Source organism: Bufo gargarizans, chromosome 10, assembly GCF_014858855.1.
Source record: "Bufo gargarizans isolate SCDJY-AF-19 chromosome 10, ASM1485885v1, whole genome shotgun sequence".
NCBI classification, from domain to species: domain Eukaryota; kingdom Metazoa; phylum Chordata; class Amphibia; order Anura; family Bufonidae; genus Bufo; species Bufo gargarizans.
In genome coordinates, this window is record NC_058089.1 from 9,693,090 (window position 1) to 9,716,643 (window position 23,554).

The following is a 23,554-nucleotide window of genomic DNA, read 5'->3' on the forward strand; positions in this document are numbered from 1 at the left end:
ACTAAAACAGACATGGCAGGAGAGGGGACAGCTCCTCTTTGAATCTTGGCACAACCCCTTTAAGCTCCGTTAGCCGAAGCCCCTGTACACGTATCAGTCCGGCCACTTGACCTCACATACATCTAAGTGCAGAGACGTCTCCCTGGGATGAGATCACCCACAGAAATGTCCTCTCTGCTGCCTTCTTAGTATAAGCAACAAAAGAGAAAGAATTAGTATTTCTTTAATACATATTAATAAAATTATTCACATACAGGTGGATTTAATGCTGCGTCCGCACAGCAAGAACTTCCCGGAGCACTGTACAGCGGCTTCACATACAAATATAGACAGGGCAAAAATGCTCAAATTACAGGCAAATGAATCCCGACGTACGGCCTCCTCTGCAAAGCCAGCGTTTTGTGGAAAAACCGTCCCTCTGCTGAGATTCGCACCGCGTCACTTGCTCCTTAGCCGTCACTTTATCGGCAGTGTGATAGTTTAATGCTAAGGAGCAACTGACGATCTTAAATGTCAGTCGGCAAATCTCAGCAAACAGACTTTTTTCCTATAAAAAAAAAAAAGAAAGAAAATATATATTTGTACAAATAGGACCTGTATAGTGGGTCCCCTACATAAAGATCTATGGGGGTAACCAGAAAATCTAGTAGGCTATACAGAAGTAGGAGACATCGCTGCCCCACCTGTACAAGATTTATGCCGCCCCCTCTCCTCTTTTTTTTAAGGGTCTGTACCGGCCACAGGGGGCGCCGCCGGCATGATAACGGCTGCCGCTCTCCTGGTTACCCCTCTCGTAAGTACGATCTAAACCAAGGACAAAGTGCATCGCTCAGAGACAGCCTCCCCCCACCAGCAGGAAACAAACGTCATCATCTTTACAATAACTTAACCCGAATCTCTAATGATCAAAAGGAAGAAAAAAAAAAAAACGGGGGTGGGGGGTTGATGTTAATACAGATCGCTCAGTCCTGCCGTCTTCCTGGCTTTCTGCATCAGCGCCCGGAGCTGGAACTGCTTGCGGGACAGGAGCCGGACATGCTGCAAAACAGAAGAGACTTTGATGACTAAACGTACGCAGCTCAAGCTAAGGGCACAGCAGCAGCGGATCTGCACATACCGCAGGAAGATTTATGGGATGGTACCACATTATGCTGCAGATTTACCGCATACAAATGCAAACATAATATGCACCATGTGCATGTGGCCTAATATTAGAAATCCCTTGATTATCAGGATTTCCAGATTTTTATTTTTTTACTGTACTAACTATTAAAATATCCAGGAATACATGTAGATTTACTCCCCAGCCAGAAGTGGCTGATAACAGAGAACTAAGGATCATTGCAACTTAAAGTGGTATTATACCTACTATAAAAATAGAAAATAGAAGCTCTTTGCGCAAATTTTTGATCAAACGTGTGTCGGGCCCATCTACCAGGCATCAAGGTGGCTTCTGCAGATGGGTCCTGAGCAGAGTATACATGTAGCTTGGTTCCTACACTGCCCAGAATATTGTAGGCTTAGTTAAGCCCAGGAGAGGCAGTTCTGTTAGTGTTAGGGACCCATCTGCAGAAGCCACCTTGATGCCTGGTAGATGGGCCCCACACACGTTTGATCAAAAATGTGCCCAGAGAGCTTCAATTTTTTTTAATTTATAGTAGGTATAATACCACTTAAGTTAGAATGATCCTTATTTCTCAGTTTTATTGTTTGTATGTGAAATATTGTGCTGCCATACTTTTTTTGTTTGCATCCTGCATGTTAGCTTAATGGATATGCATCTGCGATTATGAGTGTGCTAGTCTAAATTTTCTTGTAGTGACAACCGAGAACAGCAGCCCTCACTAAACTTTAGAAATCTTTTAAAGGGGATGTCCGCTCTTCTTATATTTACAGCCTACCCTCAGGATAGGTCATCAATATCTGATCGGCAGGGGTCCAACACCCCGCCGATCGGCTGTTCTGCGCTAGCTCTGGGAGTCGGTGCTGGAACTGCAGCTCTGTCCATTGTGTGGAGTGGATGGAGCTGGGTACGGCATCACTGTTCCCGTTCACTTCAATGGGACGGCAGGGGAAATCAATCTTGTTATATTGAATGCTGTGACTTTTAGGGCTGTGCTGGGTCTCCTCAAGCCCAGCAGCCTCCTACCACCGGCAACCTGCAGATCACATGACGACCAGGACCAATAAGCATTACTGGGTCCCCAGCGGGCTATAACTGCTAGGCGTCTGACATCCCTCTGCCTGATCACTATGTTAGCTGGCCTAAATAGCACAGGTGTACTGGCCCGGGGTTGTCTGCCGCATATACATGTACCAAAAGCAAGTCTCAATGGGTTAATATGGGACACACCTTGAGAAAGACGTCCAGGTCTATCACGCCACGTCTTAGTGCTTCTCCCAGGTAAAAGATGGTGTCTTCTATGGCGTTCTCCTCGGCGTACAGGTTGAGGATCTGCTTGTAGAGCGGGGCCGTCGGCACAATGACCTCATCAATGTCTCTGTATTCTGACTGGCTCTCCATCTTTTCCACCACCGCTCCCAGCTCCTCATCCTTCTTTCTCAGGGTTTCAATATTTTTATCCACTTCCGTCTGATGGGAAGACAAAATAAAATAAAAAAAATCGTCAGGACATGAATGCAGAAGCTTCAGCATCTGCCACCAGCTGGCAACGCGCGGCCCTAAGAATGGGGCATTAAATAGAGTGTCCAGGATTAGAAAAATATGGCTGCTTTCTTCCATAAACAGTGCCACATCTGCCCACAGGCTGTGCATGGTATTACAGCTCAGCTTTATTCACTTTAACGGAGCTGAGCAGCAATACCGTGGACAGCCATGGACAGGTATGCCGCTGTTTCTGGAAGGAAGCAGCCATATTCTGGACCCCTCCCTTTAAGTCTAGTACATCATGAATTACCACTTCCTGGTCCAGCCGGGTGACCATCTCCTCCAGCTTCTGGTGCCCTTTCTTCAGATCCTCCTCTGTACGTTTCAGGGCGTTCAGCTCCGCCTGAGCACGGTCTATTTCTTCCTTCATCCTCCATCTTAACTTGTCGCTCACAGCTGATATAAGGGAGGCGCGGATTGTGTCCTCACCAATGGTGCCGTCTCGGGCTGGACCTGAGGAGCCGACCACGGAAAGTTCATTATCTGCATAACTATAAGCATTCTTACCAGATTCACAAATAATTATATCCTCATAAAGCAATGGGGTGCAGGAACCCAATACATGACCACGCACTGCTCTGCTGTCTGGCTGAGGGGGACATCAGCCCCCTCCAAAGGCATGGAGGCCTGCAGATAGGTGAGCTGCTTTCTCTATGCAAAAACCATACATGAAGTAAAAACTAATGAACCCATACACATTAGTCCCGGCCCGGGGGCCACATGCGGCCCTTGATACCATTCTGTGCGGCCCCCAATCATCTGGTAACAGACATGTATGTCTATGTCTTGTGGCTGCTCACATGTATTTTTCATGTATTTCTCCCATTAGATGGGAGTCCTGGAAGTGTAACTAGACATTAATGGTATATACTGTGTGTTCAATATGCCATAAGTACAATATTTCAGTTGTTAATACATCTTTACATTTTTATTTCGGCCCTCGTCATTGGTTCAGTCTAGCAATGTGGCCCCCAACCAGGAAACGTTGTGCACCCCTGGTCTAGAGTGTGTGTGGAACTCCCAACAGATGATGGGACAGAAGGACTGGGAATATTTTTTGCCCAATCCTTCTGTTCTCTCAGGAGATAAGAGGTGTCTGTCAGCATAGAATACACATGCATGCTCGGCCAAGCCAAACATGGAGGTTCATGAGGAATATGAGAGAGGGAACTGTTGACTGAATGATCATTTTGATTTTAAAAGAAGACGGGGTAAGGTGTCATGACGTTTTCACTGCCTGGTCCTGTCAATCAAGGTGCAGAGAGCACTGGAGTTGCAGAGAGAGCAGAGCCTCTAGGTGTAATGGTAACGCCCCTGTTGCTCCTAGAAGCTCATTTGCATATAATAAAACTGAATTTTTCTCAGCAATGCGGACGCATATGAACATGGGACCAACACAGATGCCTTCAGCTGCCAAGTGCACATGTAACAGGTCTGCCAATGTCATAGGGACAAAACTGCTGACAGATGCCCTTTAAGAGAAGAGGCCAATGAATGTACCTGGAGGGTCTGTACACAGGGATGTGGGACAAAGTAGTGATCCTGGGGGCACATACTTTCCTGAACTTTCTCTCTAACACGCTGCTGTAGACAAATCTGTTTTTCCCTATTCTGTGTCTGTATTTGCAGACTCTCCTCTGGCCTGAATGGCTGATAACAGGGAATATTGGATTGCACTTAACTACAAGAGAGATAAGAGGGAGACACTCGGCTACATGGAAGATTTGCTCCGTCTTCACTCTTCTCAGCTCAGAGCAGATCCTGCAATCTAATCAGCGCCTGGTTTTATACAACCCATAACCAGGTTGTAAAATATCAGGCGACCTCGCCTGTCGCCATTGCATCACCCGGCGAACACATCCTGCACAGGTGGTCGGCGATTCCTGGACACGCACCCCGCACGTGGCAGAAGACCTCACTTCCTGCACTCACAGGGGGGGGGGTGAAGGGGGCACCCGATGCAAGCAAAAGGGAATGGGAAACATGCTAACAGCTTATCTGAACTTCTCATTCACTGTAATGGTGGGCGATTGCCTGTAGGGGCCCCAGGGGTCTGGATTAGAAAAACATGGCAGCTTTCTTCCAAAACAGTGCCACGGCTGTCAATGGGTTGTGTCTGGTATTGAAGTGAATGCCGCAATACCGCACCAAACCTGTGGACACCGGTTGCGCTGTTTCTGGAAGGACAAGTCAGCCTTGCTGTGGTAAATCCTGCACAACCCCTTTGAATGAAGTAATTCAGACCAGCTTGACCTCATAAGTCACAGTTTAGGCCATAGGGTTGCTTGCTCATCTAAATTCGGATATTAAGAACCACAAGGGGTACATATGTTTTGCAGCCACGCAAAAGCAAACGCCTGCGGCATTTCCACTACATGTCAAAGTTGTTTTTTTTAAGGCCTGGTTTCCTTCAAGCCAACAGGAAGTCAGCATAATATTTGCAGACAGCTCTGGATGTGACTGGAGTATAAGGCACCAACTCTAAATAAGAACACGTTAGATAAGGTTTTTACAAGGTTCACACTACACAGAGACTTTTTTTTTCTAGCAGACTATGATATAAGGTTTGTTATAATTGCATTCAGGCAGTAATTCTTCAGTGCGCTCACGACATGACCCTGTAACATATCACTATACCATTTTTATCTCGGCTGAGAGGGCTTTATGCCATCTGGGCTGCAATCCGTCTTAACCTTTACAGCAAAGAGTGTCAGGTTACCACGAGTCCCGTAGTGCAGTACAAGGATGGGCACAGTAAGCCTGCAAATAATCAAGGGGTCCTGCAACCAATATTGTGTGCAAGGGATACCACAGGTCTGATACCAGACCATCTGAACTTCTGTTACCTTGTGGTGCGTGGTATGTTTGGTGGCAGTTTATCACTCCCTATTGAACATATGTGCTCTAAACAGAGGTGAAAATGCAAGCATGACAGCCGAGCGTGCATGTGTTTTCAATGGGGAGAAGACTGCTGCCAGACACCTCTAGTAGTGGTTGGTATCCGAGAAGAAGAAAAGGATCGGGGAACATTGAAATTCAGGAGCTCCCCATTCACATTGAGCCTCATGCACACAACCATATCCATTATGTGATCTAAAAAATGCAGATATGCAAAATATGGCTGGAGTCATGAGCCATTTGCATTTTTTGCAGACCCACAGACTTCAATGGGTCCGTGGTCTGCATTTTGCGAACCTATTCTTATTTTGGCAGAATGGACACACGTGAGAGGAAAGCAGACTGATCATTTGTGTGCTTTTCACATCCAAAAAAGTAGAACATGTCTTATACTTGTCCACAAAATGCGGACCACGGACTCATTGTAGTCAATGGGTCTTCAAGTGCAGATGCAATGCAGACGGTATCTGCAATTGAAAAAATACTAACGGTTGTGTGCATGGGGCTTTAGATTGATGGTGGGATCGGCTGACAATAGTCTAATGTGTATTGGGGCCTTTAGTCTGCCGTGTACCTTGTTATACCTCATTAGTGGTTTCCTCCAACGCTGCGGCCCTACTACACAGGTAAGAGGAACCTTCCCCGAATCTTTGAATCCTTGTTCTATCGCCCTTATCAAAATCAATAAGATTGCCTGGATCCATACCTGGCAGAACATCTGAAATGCCGATATGTATGGCCAATGCACTTTAATCCCTGTGCTCAGGTTACGAAATCTATGTAGAACTTGCACGGCCACAGACAACTAAAGTCCTCCTTGAGAACACAAACTGTTTCCAATAAAAATCATACAATAAACCAGCAGTAATAGTATACAGCACCTCAACCCACGTGACGCCCTTTAGTGGCGTACGAGCATAAAATTAAGGTGTGCTGCCATCTAGTGGCACTAAATCTCCCAACCACAACAGCACAAATACAGGAACAAGGTTTAGTGCAAATCATAAATGTTCAAAGGGTTTATGTTTCAGCTCCTGTCCTTGCTGGAACGGAAGTGGCGAGGGGCTGTATACATGCACAGGACCTCTGCCAGCCAATCAATGGCCTCAGCGGTGATGTGTGCACAAACAGTGCGCGATGGCTGAGCCTCAGGCATCACGTGTTGTTCATGCACACGTCATCATCACTAACTGGCCAGGAGCGGTCATTTACATGGCACGTTACCAGTGCTGGTCCGGTCGGGACGGCAGCCGCCCAACTGTGATAAGGGGATTTTATACGCAGTCCAGCCCCCTGGGAAATTTCTTTCACTGCCTGACAACCCCTTTAACCCTTTCGTAGCCAGGGGTTTCATATAATTTTACAGACTGCGGCAAGAAGGGAGCAATTCATGTTCTATATTTTATCACGTAGAAAAAATGTGGGGGGTTCAGCCCGCACAACCTTGTATGCAGGTGCACATTGCTATGGTGAAATACAGATACAAACGTAAAAACACAAATGCAATCGCACTCTGCAACCAGCACTCTGCCCTGCCTCTATGCTGGATGTTGAATGAGGCATTGGTGTACATTTTGGCCAAAGCGTAATAAGCCACTCACCACGTCAAGGTCGCCTCCATGAGTGGTCCCTAACACTAGTTCCTACCTGTTATGGGCCATGACAGCCACACAAAGTCCAGGGAGCGCAGGTACAGCATGCACGCCAAGCCATATTTTATCACATGCCTGATGCATAAGACAGCCCCCACCATACAGACGGAGGCCAAGAGCATTATTTTTGCCCATGACTGGCAATACCCACCAAGGTGTCTGTTCTTACTGTACAGAATAGCGCAGCAGATTGCATCCAGTAAAAAAAGGAATATCACGTGGTATACTTTTGTTTAACATGGATGACGAGTGCCACTCGTCTGTTAGGCTACTTTCACACTCGCGTTTGGTGAGGATCCGTCTTGTATCTGCACAGACGGATCCGCACCGATAATGCAAACGCTTGTATACGTTAATAACAGATCTGTTTGCATTATTTATTTTTAAAAATGTCTAAGTCAAAACAGATCCGCCTTGACTTACACTGAAAGTCAATGGGGGACGGATCCGTTTTCTATTGCACCATATTGTGTCAGTGAAAAAACGGATCTGTCCCCATTGACTTACATTGTAAGTCATTACGGATCCGTTTGGCTCCGCATCGTCAGAAGGTCACCAAATGCTGGAAGCTGCAAGACCAAACGCAGTCAAATTGATGCATTCTGAGTGGATCCTTATCTGTTCAGAATGCATTGGGGCCGAACTGATCCGTTTTGGGCCTCTTTTGAGAGCCCTGAAACGGATCTTACAAGCGGACCCAGAAACACCAGTGTGAAAGTAGCCTTAAATGCATGCACCTATGGTTTCAGTCGGGAAAGCCTCCCAAAGAAAAACCTGGAAGGACGCTACAGATGCCGTGTGAAAAGAACCTATGACTGGTAAGAGGGGCAACTAAAAGGCCGGACGGTGGCAGAAACGAGATTATTCCCGCTTTCCCCGGCAGCTCCCCATCCTTACACGAGCACAGAACAAGGAAGAAAAACTTGTCATCTTCTCTCCGACATAAATTAAATGCTGCTACAGCTACAGACTGGATTCCGGTATCACCTTGAAAATTTATATTTTCAAGATCCAGCCCTTACATCATAGTCATTTAAAGCCATTGCACACGTCCTTGGCAGTGAAAGAGTTAGTGCACAGCAGACCTCAAATCATGATCATTAAGACTTACCAGAGCTGTTAACCTGAGGATGAGGTGCAGGTTGCTGAGGAAACATCTGAGGACCAGAAGTTGGGGGATAGGGCCCACCAGCTGGATAGTAACCAGGATAGCCGCTGTGAATAGAAACAAAAGAGATACTTACAATAGGAGAATTTCACCACAGAGATAAAAAATGAAGTATGTACTGGTTTTAGTTAATAACAGGAAGGCAGCAGGGGATCACACAGCGATAATTCACTACTAAACAGAAGAAGGCTTCAGCTCACTGGGATATAAATCCTGTGTCCATGTACATTACAGAATGCAAAATCAATTACAAAACTGGGACGGCACAAGTGATCAGTGAGGGTCCACGGTCAGTGGGATTTAGTGAGGTTTCTGGACCTCCTAGCCCGAGCCTGGTGTTATGTGTACAGAAGGGTGAATGGATTCGCCAGCCCATAGAAAACTATAGAAAGACTGATTCAGTAATACTAATGGTTGACGAACTGCAGAACAATCTGAGAAATTTACCCCGATCGCTCACCTCCCCTTATGTTACATGATGTCTACTATACCTTGGGTTAGACGGGTGACCTGCAGATGGGTACGGGGGGATAGCACCTGGCATGTATGAGGCTGAAACACCAATGGAAAGTAGTTAGTGGAAAATCAGACAAGCGAAAACAAGCTACTACACAAAGCTTTGTCCGTAAACATCTACTATTGAGATCTAGCGACCACAGCTTACAAAGTTATTACAAAGGGGGTCGGCAGCAGGTAATGACTAGCTTTGTGTATCTCCTATGACAATACTTATTACCAATCAGGGATGAATACTCACTGTTAGGAGGTCCGGTGGCCGGGTACATGTATGGGGCTGGTGCAGAAGATCGAGAGAAAACTGGTGGCTCGTCTCCAAATACGACAATCAGGATCTGAATTAAGCCCAGCAGGTCTGATGGAGGCTGTGGAGAAGGAATACAGCAATGACTTCACGGTGCTGCTTCTATACTATATCTGTAGCTCGCTGGCCCGCAGCCTCCAGCACATTCTCATTCAGTCAGGATCACATTGTGCTGCTCTTCTGACAGCACAGATTTCACCACCAAACATTAGCAAAGCACAGAGCAACATGGAAAAGTAAAAGGACTGGATGGCAGAAATTAAAGGGGTTCTTCAGGATTTAACAAGGACCTAACAATACGATAGGTCATCAATATCATATTGTCGGGATCCGCCATCCTGCACCTACACTTAGGGAATAAGTTATGATCAGCAGGGATCCAACAGCTGGGGCCCCGAACAATCAATCACCAGAACTGAGATTATTGAGCTTCCCTTGAGAATGGAGCAGTAGTGCTTATGACCGACCAACACTCCATTCACTTCTCCGAGACTGATGGAGACCGAGCTCAGCGGTCTCTTTGCCAGTCAAACTAAAGTGAATGGAGTGGTGGTAACTCGTGATCACTGGGGGTTCCAGCATATGTCCAAGGCAGACACCCTGGTCTGTAACCATGCACTGCATCTAGAGTAAAGAAGGCTTTATCATCAGCATAAGGGGGTTCCTCTCTGTAAGAGCAGTCAGATTATGGAATAGGGCGCATTTGGATTTGCTCAATGATTTCAAAAGAGGTCTGGGTGTCGCGATTGATACACACATTATAATAACATATACCTCAGCTGTGATCTCCTGCAGAATCTATCTATGGCCGCAGCAATGGTGGACCCTCAATACGTATCGTGCATAGGTCCTATTCTAATGAATGGGAACTGTGCACCATAGTCTTTGGGTGTCGTATGGGTTCTTAGGTAACTGTACTGCGGCAATAATCCGCATAAAGCAACTATGACACCAATACCCTTTTTTCTTACAGTAAAAAGACCCAGTCTATGATGAGGTAGAAACCTTCTCGTCTCCAGACAGAGGATGCTCACTTGGTCATGGTTTCACGCCTGGGCACTGGCTATGGAAATATCTGCACACAGATGACCCCAGCAGAGACCAGACACACACCTTAGGGCCGGCCACCGACCATGCACCTTCTGCCGGTGACTGTACTCACGTGTTTCCACTCGTGCAGATACGGGAGGTAGATCTTGCCGTTAGCATCTACATGTTTTCCGGTTTTTATGGTCATCGTACTGGTAGGTTTAACAAAGCAGATTGGGGGGTTGTATGGGTAGGTATCCAGCAGCCACAGACATATGGGGATATTGTATGTGTTACCTAAACAAAACAGAAATCAATGAGAGCTCAACAAAGGTGCAAAACGTCTAGAATGAGACAAACTCCCAGCATGCCCTGACAGCTGCTTGGAGTCGTAGTATCACAATCACCAGAGTCTCAGTTTGGGAGCTCTGGTCTGCAGTATCAATGATAAATCCTGCCCAGAATACACAAACTGATACTTCTCACTGTATGAACGATCCCTTCCCAATCTCTGCATTGCTGCCATGTTCTTTGTTGGGCTGGATGACGCTTCCTATATCTCTGTCTAAAGGTCCCTTTAAGTGGGACAACAGAGCAGCAGATTGTCGGGAAGGAAGTGTTCCTTCCCGACAACTGCCTGCTCGTCAGTGGAGGAGACCGCTGCATTTACATGTAGTGATCTCCTCCATAGTACAGACAGGAGCGACCGCTAATGCCATCGCTCATCCCCATACTGAATCACTGTTTGCCGGCAGTAGAGCGCGATTACACAGCATGATCTCCTGCCAGTAAATTAAAATGTTTGCATGTGCGCAAATGATCGAATTACTCAATCAACAAACGTTTTGCTCATTCATCAGGTAATCGTCGGTACATTTACACCGCCAGATAATCGCTCATTAGTGATTATCGTTGGGATTCTCAGCCCGTGTAAAGGGCCCTTAAAGGTGACTGAGCCATGAGGAGTCTCAGATCGGACTGTAGTTGATATCTGTGAGCAACTTACCTTTATATGGTACAGGAATGGTGCCCGAGAGGCTCAGGAGCTCCCTGGAGGTGCCATCATTGAAAACTGGGGGAAAAAACTAAAATGTCAACTAGTCTGTAAACAACACAACCCACAAATGTGAACAGAGAAGATACAGAAGATCTCGTAACCACTGATGTCTCAACTATAAGATAATTGTCTGTGGAAGTTATGGAAACAGCTGAGCCTTTAATGGAGGCCACATCCACGTGCAGCGACCTCCTCATTGTGGAGCTGCTGGCTGACTTCCGATGCAAATCAGGGATCTGAGAGAGCCTTCACATGTGGCAGATTGGGTTGCAAATATTTCCTCCGCTTGCTGTCATTATATGTGAACGATGGTTAAATCTAAAGGCTGAACACCTATCCTGAGATAATACTTCTCACAGCTGTAGATCTGTTACAATTGCATCCAGCCTATACATTCATTGTAGAGCTAGAAGCCTGGTTCCAGAAACAGCTGAGTGTGCGTACTCTGCTATGTTCAGAATTCCCATGGTAGTGAATGGAGAGAGCCGAGCACGGACCGCCACATCTCCATTCACAGCAAGCGGCCATGAGACCGGAGGTCCCTGTGGAAAAGACCCAGATGGGAACACAGAAACACTGCAGCAATCAGGACCAACGACTTGGCAGAGGAAGAATTATCAAAATTGGTGCAAGCAAAAGTGCAGTCTCCATGATGGAAGGAGACCTCCAGTCGTCGTGACTGGTATCAGCAGCCCTATTTTCTACTTGCATTAGCGGAGATAAATCCCCCTTATGTTCTCAGAGATCAAGGGGGAGACAAAAATTACAGGAGGAGGATACAGAGGGATTGGTGCATTATGATATGAAGAACAGGATGGAGAAGGATGAAGATGATGAGATCGTGGTCGGTGCTGATGTGTAACTTTTCTTCAGTTCTTTTAAAGAGGACCCTTCATCTGTTTAGCCGTAGTCCAATTAGGGTCGTACCTTATAGGGCGGCCCCCACTGATGTCATCGCACTTTTTTTTTTCAAAGACTGGCTATGAGCGGTGCGCTCTGATTGGATGCACTCACAGCCAGGGAGAAGAGAACTGCTCCAGTCTCCGCCTAGTATAACCAAGTCGGCTAATTAGAATATAAGGCGCCAAAATCAACAGGGGGACAACAACGGACGGTCTTTGAAAGAAAAAAAAAAAAATAATGCAATGACATCAGTGGGGGCCACCCTATAAGGTAAGACCCTAATTAGACTAGGGTTAAACAGATGAAAGGTCCTCTTTAAATGTGCTCCGTTGTGATAGGCGACACCTGGAGTTGTCACTGGAGTGAGTCACTGCGGCAGGAGCGACCCATCCGCCGTGAGACAGAGGCCACATTGTCCTACACATGAAAGCACAGTGCACTTCCCCCTCCACGGGATCAGACTGCTGTCCTCTGTGTCTGACTGCAGGGCGTCCCGCAGCACTGGATCACTGTCAGGGGGTGACGCTGCCTCATAAACCTAAGGCCTTTTTAACATGAACGATACGGATTGGTTCCAGATGCGTTCAGTGAAACTCGCACCGTTTCGGTTTCGCAAGCAAGTTCAGTCAGTTTTATCTGCACTTGCGTTTTTTCCATGCAGGTGCAATCTGTCTTGATGCGGTTTTTTTGTGTGTGAAAAGAAACCCCTGAAGGTTTAGTTTACAAACAACATCTCCTAGGAACCATCAGTGAAACACGCATTGCACCCGGACTGCATCCAGGTTACACCTAAATCAAATGCGTTTTTTCACTGAAGCCCCATTAAATTCTACGGGGCCTGCGTTGCGAGAAAAACGCAGATATATAGAACATGCTGCGATTCTCACGCCAACGCAGAAATGGTGCGTGAAAAAAATAAAATAAGTAAATGCTCATGTGCACAGACCCATTGAAATGAATGGGTCAGGATTCAGTGCAGGTGCTATGCGTTCACTTCACGCATCGCACCCGCGCGGAAAACTCGTGTAAAGGGGGCCCAAGTGTGTGGTTTTCCAGGAATAGCTAAGGGTAGCGCAGGATAGCTAATCAATATCAGATCAGCGGGGTACGACACATGGCACCCGTACCGATCAGCCGCTTGAAGAGGCCACTGCGCCTCCTCACTGCTGATCAAGCACAGTGCCGTACACTGGATAGCGGTTGTGCTTGGTATTGCAGCTCAGGATTTGAATGGGACCGAGCTGAACCCCCCAGGCCACGTGACTGGTGTACGGTGATGTCACTGGCCTCGGAAGAGGCCTAAGGGCTCACAGAGCACAGCGGTCTCTTCGAACAGCTGATCGGCAGGGGGGTCCTGGGAGTCAGACCCCCACCGATCAGATACTGATCACCTATCCTGAAAATAGGCCATCAGTATCAAATTCCCCAAGTAAGCACTTATCAATTCAGTCCACAAATTCTACCCAACCCCAGAGTGTTCACGTACCATACTGGTCAGGTAATGGCTTGAGGTCTCTGTAGAGCCCGGTGACATTCAGGATTTCCCGCACTGACAGATCTCTGTATTTGTACTGAAACAAAAGCAGAAAAAAACAATATTAAAATATTATATACTAGCAGAAGGAGCCGGCTTCACACGGGTATATTTCATCTATTTCATTTAATGTTTGTGTGTGTCGTTAAAAGATATCGACAGTATCCCCCATAACAGTGACCTCTACAGCCCCCCAAACCTTAACACTGACTCCCCCCCACAGTGCCCCACCACTTTAAAATGGGACCTCCACAGCAGCCCATCCCCTTAACTTTGACCTTCACAGCAGCCCTCCCCTTTAACAGTGAGTTTCACAGCACCCTACTCCCTTGACAGTGACCTCCTCAGGGCCCCCCCCCCTCTTAACAATAACCTCCACAGCAGTTGCCCCTTTAATAGTGGCCCCTGCCCCCTTAACAGTGACCTCCACAGTGCCCTGCCCCTTTAATGCTAGAGTTACACGACGACAAGTGTTGCGCAACATTTTGTCTCAACAATTTTTAGAATGATAGTCTATGGTGTTGCACTGCGATGTGTGACATGCTGCGACACGACAGTCACAAAAAATCCATCCAAGATGGATTTTTCTGCGAATGTCGCAGTATGTCACGTCGCAGTGCAACACCTTAGACTATCATTCTAAATATTGTTGCGCGACATCAATGTAGTCGTGTAGCCCTAGCCTAAAGCTGACCTACAGCAGTGAAGAAAAATGGCTGGGTTGTTATGGAAACCTGGAGTAAAACTGTGTGTATGTGGAGACTAAGGGCCTGCGAGCTTCTATTGGCTGATAAGGGACATGTGACCGTGTGTATGGCAGTTGGGATATGAGTGAAAGGCTTGCTGGCTTCTATTGGCTAATGCAGGTCATTTTGGGGAATATCTCAGGAACGGTACGTGCTAGAGAGCTGAGACCCGGTCTAAAACCCTCCCGGACACCTGATGTATCTGTGTGCCAAATTTGGTGAAGATCGGTCCAGTCGTTTGGTCGCGCATAAAGAACAGACAGATGTCGGGACAGACAGAAACTCATTGTGTACCAGCATGTTACCTCCACAATATTCTTTCCCAGATAGTAAGTGATACGTGGACCAAGTTTAGTAGAAATTGATCGATGAGTTTTTGAGTTACAGAACAATATGTGTGCAGCAAACACAGTTGGAGCATAAAGACCCCATGCAGCTGCTGTGTAGGGGAGAATGACCCCCACAAGATGTCTCTCCAGGTAGCAAGGGATGTGTATACCAAGTGTCGTTGAAATCGATGGTTGCGTTTTTGAGTGATCGCAGAACATAGACATATATATATATATATATATATACACACACATATATACATATATATTATCATTATTATAGAACTTGCACAAAATTCACTGCTGATTCATATTATAAAAACATATCTTTAGTGTCTGCAGCTCAGTATTTCTGATACACAGCTCCAAATCTCCTGCACAGACAAGCTGATAACATTCTGTCTACCAGTAGTCACCACGAGGGGGCGCTCACTGCTACAGACAACCCCATTAACCCCTTCCCGACATCCGCCGTAAATGTATGGAGGATGTCAGGTCTTTAAAGATGGCGCTCGTTCCGCTCTGTTTCATACAGCAGACACCTGTGGCCAATGGCCGCGATCAGCAGTAATGCCGACCACGGACATTTAACCCCTCAGATGCCGTGGTCAAGTGTCCCCATTGCCCTATAAAAAGGCTCTCAGAGGCTACTTTTGGGTAACATACTTCTTGGTGAGAGATTGTTGACTGATAGACATGTCTCTACAACGTGCTCAAAGACATTTTGCCCAGTTCATAGACTTTCAGACTGGACTGAGAGAAGCAGGAGGGCTTTTTGAAGAATTTCCTGGCATCTAGGCCGTCCTGACCTCGCTTTTAGGAGATGTTGGGAGAAGCGGGTACATGAGGGCACGCACACATGGAGAACAGGCTCCAGACGGTCCAGACAGACACCAGTAGAAAGTAACGTTTTATCCACCGACAAGCACGAGCTGCTTCCACAGTTTTGTTGTCCACCATCCAGACGCGGAGGCCGCATCTCATCGGGCATCCAGACGCGGAGGCCGCATCTCATCGGGCATCCAGACGCGGAGGCCGCATCTCATCGGGCATCCAGACGCGGAGGCCGCATCTCATCGGGCATCCAGACGCGGAGGCCGCATCTCATCGGGCATCCAGACGCGGAGGCCGCATCTCATCGGGCATCCAGACGCGGAGGCCGCATCTCATCGGGCATCCAGACGCGGAGGCCGCATCTCATCGGGCATCCAGACGCGGAGGCCGCATCTCATTGTGTATCCGTGTTTTGCAGATCCGCAATTTGCAGACCACAAAACACTTACGGCTGTCTGAACGCTTCATTCCAACAACTTCTTGGTTCGGTATTTTATTGTCAGCGAGTGTGGATTTCATACCGCCTGAAGGGGGGCGCTGTATTCCAGGTCACTGGTCCTTTTATAACAGGTGGCGCCATAAGCCCAGTAATGGTATTGTGCGGCTTACTCTGCCCACTGTCACTTCCCACTGAAGATCACAGGGGTCACTGGAGGCTTGTGATGACAGGTAGTGCTGCCCGCCGGTGACATCACCATGACTCATGGCTGTCAGCACGTGACAGTGACGCTATACAGGCCTTAAAGTGACAGCAACATATAATAAATACAATCTGCCAGATGTAACTGCACAGTGCGCCTGTCATACAGAGATCAACAGTGATGCAGGGAGGACTGCGCAGGGGCCGAGACGCGGGGGAGGACTGCGCAGGGGCCGAGACGCGGGGGAGGACTGCGCAGGGGCCGAGACGCGGGGGAGGACTGCGCAGGGGCCGAGACGCGGGGGAGGACTGCGCAGGGGCCGAGACGCGGGGGAGGACTGCGCAGGGGCCGAGACGCGGGGGAGGACTGCGCAGGGGCCGAGACGCGGGGGAGGACTGCGCAGGGGCCGAGACGCGGGGGAGGACTGCGCAGGGGCCGAGATACAGGGGCACAGTATAGGAGAGGCTGAGATACAGGGGAGGACGGCACAGAGGCTGAGATACAGGGGCACAGTATAGGAGACTAGGACCCGGGGTGACAAGCTGTATGGGGGAGGGGCATCAGAGTGACAGGGTCTCGTCACCCTGTTGGTTAGACCCGGTGACCCGTTTGTGGGCGGCGCTCTGCTCACCTTGCTCAGCATCTTCTTGAGCTGGGCCTCTGACACCGCCATGGCGAGGAGTGTCCCGCCGGCCGCTCACTTACAATCCCCGTACACCCTCCGTCTCCTCTCCGCGGACTTCCAGAACCAAACCCAGCGAAACCGGAAATCCAGCTGTCCGCACTGCGACTTCCGCTCCTGGCACGTACGTCACTTCCCTGGATACAGCAGTATGTTACCATGGCGACTGAGGTCCATCCTGCCTCCGCCATGTTGGATAAGGGCAGCCCTCCCTGACTCCAGCTTTGCAGGTTATTTTTATCCCTTAAATGATGTGTATAAAGAGAACTGCATTCTGTAGACCTGAATTATGCATTTACTTATGATATTCCTCTCAGACTGGTCACAACCATAAATGAAATTTTAGAAACTTCAGCCACACGTAGAAGTTTCTGTGAGTAAAATAACTCACAGACCGATGCAGATTTTTTTAATACACAATATGTCAATTTCTTTCTGGGATTTTCCCTAATTTACTTCTCTCTTTATTGAGCATCAGTTTATTCAAAATCAAAATCTATATATATAAAGAATGACAGATATATGTTCCGCAATCACTCAAAAACGCAACCATCAATTTCAACGACACTTGGTATACACATCCCTTGCTACCTGGAGAGACATCTTGTGGGGGTCATTCGCCCCTACACAGCAGCTGCATGGGGTCTTTATGCTCCAACTGTGTTTGCTGCACACATATTGTTCTGTAACTCAAAAACTCATCGATCAATTTCTACTAAACTTGGTGCACGTATCACTTACTATCTGGCAAAGAATATTGTGGAGGTAACATGCTGGTACACAATGAGTTTCTGTCTGTCCCGACGACTGTCTGTTCTTTATGCGCAACCAAACGACTGGACCGATCTTTACCAAATTTGGCACACAGGTACATCAGGTGCCCGGGAAGGTTTTAGACCGGGTCTCAGCTCTCTAGGATGTATCGTTCGTGAGATATTTCCCCAAATCGACCTGCATTAGCCAATACAAGCCTGCAAGTCTTTCTCTTCATATCTCAACTGCGATACACACGGTCACATGTAGAAGCTCGCAGGCCCTTAGTCTCCACATACACACAGTTTTACTCCAGGTTTCCATAACAACCCAGCCATTTTTCTTCACTGCTGTAGGTCAGCTTTAGGCTAAGGCTACACAACGACATGTGTGGCACGACAATTTTTATAACGATAGTCTATGGTGTTGCACTGTGACATGCTGCGACTGCGATGCGACAGTCGCAGAAAAATCCATTTTGGATGTATTTATTGCAACTGTTGAGACAAAATGTTGCGCGACACATGTCGTCCTGTAGCCCTAGCATTAAAGGGGCAGGGCACTGTGGAGGTCACTGTTAAGGGGGCAGGGGCCACTATTAAAGGGGCAACTGCTGTGGAGGTCACTGTTAAGGCAGCGGGGTACTGTGAGGTCACTGTTACGGAGGCAGGCCCCTGAGGAGGTCACTGTCAAGGCAAGTGGGGTGCTGCGAAACTCACTGTTAAAGGGGTGGGCTGCTGTGAAGGTCAAAGTTAAGGGTATGGGCTGCTGTGGAGGTCCCATTTTAAAGTGGGGGGGCACTGTGGAGTTCACTGTTAAAGGGGGGGTACTGTAGAGGCCACTGTTATGGGGGATACTGTCGCTATCTTTTAACGACACACACAAACATTAAAGGGAACCTGTCACCAGAATTTTGTGTATAGAGCCGAGGATATGGGTTGCTAGATGGCCGCTAGCACATCCGCAATACCCAGTCCCCATAGCTCTGTGTGCTTTTATTGTGTAAAAAAACGATTTGATCCATATGAAAATTAACCTGAGATGAGTCAGGGACAGGACTCATCTCAGGTCAATTTGCATATGAAACATATATTTAGTTTTTTTTACACAATAAAAGCACACAGAGCTATGGGGACTGGGTATTGTGGATGTGCTAGCGGCCATCTAGCAACCCATGTCCTTAGCTCCATACACAAAATCCCGGTGACAGGTTCCCTTTAAATGAAATAGATGAAATATACCCGTGCGAAGCCGGATCCTTCTGCTAGTTCACAATAAAAAAAACTACCATTTTCCGCAAATATATCCACATGATTTGACATGGATTTCCGCTGCAGATTTCCTTTGAACAGATTTGATGCTGAAAAAAATCTACAGTAAATCTATTATGCATAATAAATAACCCAACTACAAAGGTCACCGAAATGCTTCCTTTTTTTTAGTATCCGTTACTGGAATTATTAAAATTACAGCTTCCAAAGAGGTTGTCACCGGGGATGTAGCTATAGGGGCTGCAGAGGTAGCCATCGTCCCTGATGGGGTCCCAGGGGTGTAACTGCCATAGCGGCAGACCATGCGACTGCTATGGGGCCCAGGGCAAGAGGGGGCCCAGTCTTAGTTTGGATTATCTCCTCTTCTACTGGAGGTGAAAATTTGGTCAGGACTCTTCCCTCTAAGGCCCCTTGCAGACGAGCGTGTCCAGGTGCGTTCAGTGAAAACTGCGCAAATTCGCAGGCAAAGTCATTTAGTTTTGCCTGCAATCACGTTCAGTTGATCAGTTTTTATCGCGCGGGTGCAATGCGTTTTGCACGCACGTGATAAAAAACTGAATATACAAACAACATCTCTTAGCAACCATCCGTGAAAACTGCATCACATCCGCACTTGCTTGTGGATGCGATGCAATTTTCACACAGCCCCATTCACTTCTATAGGGCCAGCGTTGAGTGAAACTCGCAGAATATAGAACATGCTGCGATTTTCACGCAACGCACAAGTGATGCGTAAAACCAAAACACATGTACACAGCCCCATTGAAATGAATGGGTCCGGATTTTGTGCGTTCGCATCACGCATTGCACCCTCACGGAAACGTCGCTCGTGTGAAAGGGACCTAAAGGAACAACTTTTAGCAAATAAAGCAGTGGGAAAACGGCCCAAGTGTAATTGAAAGGGGTTTAGGCGGAAACCCTTCTGTCCTGTGCGGGGGGCCTGGTTTGATCCTTGCTATGGGGCCCTTACTTCTCTATGTACACCACTGGGGGGTCCTGTTATGGATTTTGTATTGGGGCCCAATTTACACCTCTGGTCATTCCCCTGCTTTACTAAACTGCTGAAGAACAAGTTTCTCCTGAATATGGTGAACAGGCCACATAGCGCTAAAAAAAAATGGCGCCATTTAACTAATAGAACTGATCAGAGGCCGGGCCTAATAGGTTGCCTGTCAGCAGAATACCAACAGGCAGCAATACTACATTGTACCGCCTAATTAATACAGTGTATTATGTAAGTGCTCAAAGGATCACAGATACAGGCAATACATTTAGGGGCCTGTTCACACTGTAGCTTTTACAGCTGAATTTTGGCATTGACAGCAACGCCGAAATCCCATCGGGGGTTTGTGTACTTTATGCCTCCCCTTCTTTGCAATAAGTGGCGCTCCTGAAGCCGTGACCACATTGAGAACGGGCATGTCTCATCTCAGTGTGGCCGGGGCTTTAAACTGCTGCTCAGCGATCTTCAGCACTGCCTCCCACGAATGAGAAAAAGAGGCAGAAAGGACGCAGCCGCCGGCGGGATTTAGATGGAATTTCAGCGTGGCTGTCGGTGCCAAAAATCCACAGTAAAAAAATGCAGTGTTAATGGCCCCTAAGCAAAAAATAAATAAAATCCCCCAAAAAATGTAACAATGAAGATATTAACAATGAAAGATGCTTTAATATGGGTCCAACCGCCATGTTATTCACCCCACACCGTAAATGTTTTTAAAACAATGGCAAAATAGCTGTTTTTGTTCAACCACCTTCCAAAAAAATTTATAAAAAAACATTCAAAACGTTTTATCCTAAAATGGTATCCTAGAAAATTTTGGCTAGTCTCACAGAAATCAAGCCCTCGCCCAATGATGGAAAAATACAAACGTTACAGCTGTCAGAAAATGGAGACACAAAAACACACGATTTTTAAGCAAAGTGATTTTATTGTGCAAAAGTTGTAAAATGTGATCACACGTGTCCGCTGCCGCTCCATTCAACCCCGTGGGAGTACGATCTCTGCCTGTGCCCAACAGAGCGGTGACAGACAAGCATGTCCACCGAATGTCGGATCAGACTTGGCTCGGGATGAGTATTGTTCCCGGGAAAACCCCTTTAAGGGGTTAAACAATTGTCAAGCTGCATCTCAGTTTTCACGTGATTTTCTACGTTTCTGTTCCTCATAGGGTTGAAGTGGACTGGGCATCCGCTGTGACTTTATGCAAAGTTCATTTTTGGCTTTATGGTCTTGTTTCAGTAAGGCTGCTTTCACATAAAGATTTGTGTGTTTTTTGGAGGGGTAAAAACAGCAAGTGCAGATGTTCACTGAAGATCAACGGGGAATATGAAGCGCAGGAGACACAAGCGTTTTTTTTCAGCTCCTGGAATTTTTGTCTCTCGCTTTATGCTGAAGCTCTTTTTTCAGGACTTTTCACATCACCTTCGCTATAGGGGGAAAAATATGAAGAAACCGCTAGTGGGCAAACACCCCTCATCATCCCTATATGCCAGAAAATGGCATTCTAAAGTTCCAAACCCCAGGTCTGCGACTTTCTAACTGCCATTTCCACAACATTTTTTTGTGCAAAAGGTGTTTCACTGCCACTTTCCCGAAAAGGGGCTGTAGATTTCATTCCAGGCGGGCGAACTACCGGAGGATGCACTTAATGTATGATGAGGTGTGTGCCTCATCATAAATGTAAGGGGTATTCCCATCTGAGACAATGAGGACGTATCGCTAGGATAGGTCCCATTGTCTGATAGGTGCAGGTCCCTCCCCTGGGACCCGCACTTACCCTGAGAACGGAGTGGGGAAGGTGGTGGCCAGAGGACCCTGGGTTTCCAAGGATCTGACCACCTCCAAGTGCTCTCCCCATAGTACTGAACGCGAGTGCACAGCGCTTGCGCGGCTACCGCTCCCATTCATATCTATGGGGCCGCTGGAAATAGCCGAGACAAGCGATATGACCCGTTGTCTGGTGCCGGTCTCAGCTGTGGGACCAACTCTTATGTTCAGAACAGGGCCCCAAAAGTGAATAGAGAGCAGCTGTGCAGGCACGACCACCCTCTGTTCACCACTATGAGTTCCAAAAATAGCCAGGCGCGCTCACTCAGTTTTTGTCGGGAGCATAGCAGTGAATGGTAAGGACGCCTCACACATGCTGTCTGCTCTCCATTCACCGCTCCTGAAAATGGCAGAGAAAGCGTGCTCGGCTACTTCCAAAATATATCCAAAGTGGTGAACAGTGGGTGGCTGTGAAGGCATGGTGTCATCTCCTTCATTTCAAGTGGTTCCATTCTGGTGACATAAGCGGGTTCCAGAGGTGGGACTTGCACCTATCTGACATTGATGGCATATCCTAGCAGTGGCGTGTCAGAAGCAATGAGTGCTTCCATCAATACAGATTGGAGTGCAGGGAGCTTCGGTCCTGTCATTCACCGCTCAGCTCCCCGCGCTCCTCCCCTCCTTCAGGCCGGCGGTGCACAGAACGGCGAAGCAGGAAGACTTCTCCCCGCTCCACCATTCATCCTGCTGGCACAGATTGCGCGGCCGGCCTGTGTGGGCGGAGCCTGCAGCTTGGTAATCTGCATAAGCTCCGCCCACACCATGCTGCAGAGTGATCTGTGCCTACAGGGAAGAGAGAACTGTGAGCTTCAGGAACGGGACAAGGTGAGGAGGTACTGTGTTTTTTTTTTTTTTTATACAGAGAGGGCACAGAGGTCTTTTATTACTATGGAGGGGGGCACAGAGGTCTTTTATTACTATGGAGGGGGCACAGAGGTCTTTTATTACTATGGAGGGGGGCACAGAGGTCTTTTATTACTATGGAGGGGGGCACAGAGGTCTTTTATTACTATGGAGGGGGGCACAGAGGTCTTTTATTACTATGGAGGGGGCACAGAGGTCTTTTATTACTATGGAGGGGGCACAGAGGTCTTTATTACTATGGAGGGGACACAGTCAGAGGGCATTACTACAATGAAGGGGGCACAGAGGGCATTATTACTGTGAAGGAGGCACAATGGGATTTCTACTATAAAGGGGGCACAGTGGGCATTATTACTGTGAAGGGGGCACAGTGGGCATTATTACTGTGAAGGGGGCACACTGGGCATTATTACTATGAAGGGGGCACACTGGGCATTATTACTATGAAGGGGGCACACTGGGCATTATTACTATGAAGGGGGCACACTGGGCATTATTACTATGAAGGGGCACACTGGGCATGATTACTATAAAGGGGGCACACTGGGCATGATTACTATAAAGGGGGCACACTGGGCATGATTACTGTGAAGAGGGCACAAAGAGGGCATTACAACTGTGATAGGGGCACAGAGAGAGCATAACTACTGTGAGTGGGCACACATCTGTACAAAACTACTGTGAAGGTTGTACAAATTTTTTTTTTTGGGGGGCGGGGGGGGGGGGAGGGGGGTGCACCAGAGAAAGGACCTGCCCCGGGTGCCAACACCCTAGACATTACACTGTATCCTAGTCATGTGCAATCAATGTCCCAGATGGGAATGCCCCTTTAATTACATTCGCCCTAGGAACTAGGATCTTGGCCAGCGTTGAAAATG

General features: G+C 47.5%; 1 protein-coding gene across 1 annotated transcript; it reads right to left on the reverse strand.

Annotated features, from left to right (window-relative positions):
* Positions 1-207: 207 nt before the first annotated feature.
* TSG101 (tumor susceptibility 101) lies at positions 208-17,064 on the reverse strand. The gene is made up of 10 exons (XM_044270613.1): positions 16,911-17,064; positions 13,682-13,766; positions 11,242-11,307; positions 10,369-10,532; positions 9,144-9,267; positions 8,878-8,938; positions 8,330-8,433; positions 2,919-3,121; positions 2,354-2,593; positions 208-1,038 (listed from the first exon to the last, which is right to left on the reverse strand). Exons 1-10 carry the CDS (start codon positions 16,950-16,952, stop codon positions 949-951), a joined length of 1,179 nt encoding a protein of 392 aa, XP_044126548.1. The 5' UTR covers positions 16,953-17,064; the 3' UTR covers positions 208-948.
* Positions 17,065-23,554: the final 6,490 nt, after the last annotated feature.

Coding starts and splice junctions, on each gene's coding strand:
- TSG101 (XM_044270613.1), bottom strand. CDS start 16,952: ATGGCGGTGTCAGAGGCCCAGCTCAAGAAGATGCTGAGCAAG. Junction 8,939..9,143: donor GGCCACCGGACCTCCTAACA/GTGAGTATTCAT, acceptor TTGGTGTTTCAG/CCTCATACATGCCAGGTGCT. Junction 2,594..2,918: donor CCCGGCTGGACCAGGAAGTG/GTAATTCATGAT, acceptor TCTTCCCATCAG/ACGGAAGTGGATAAAAATAT.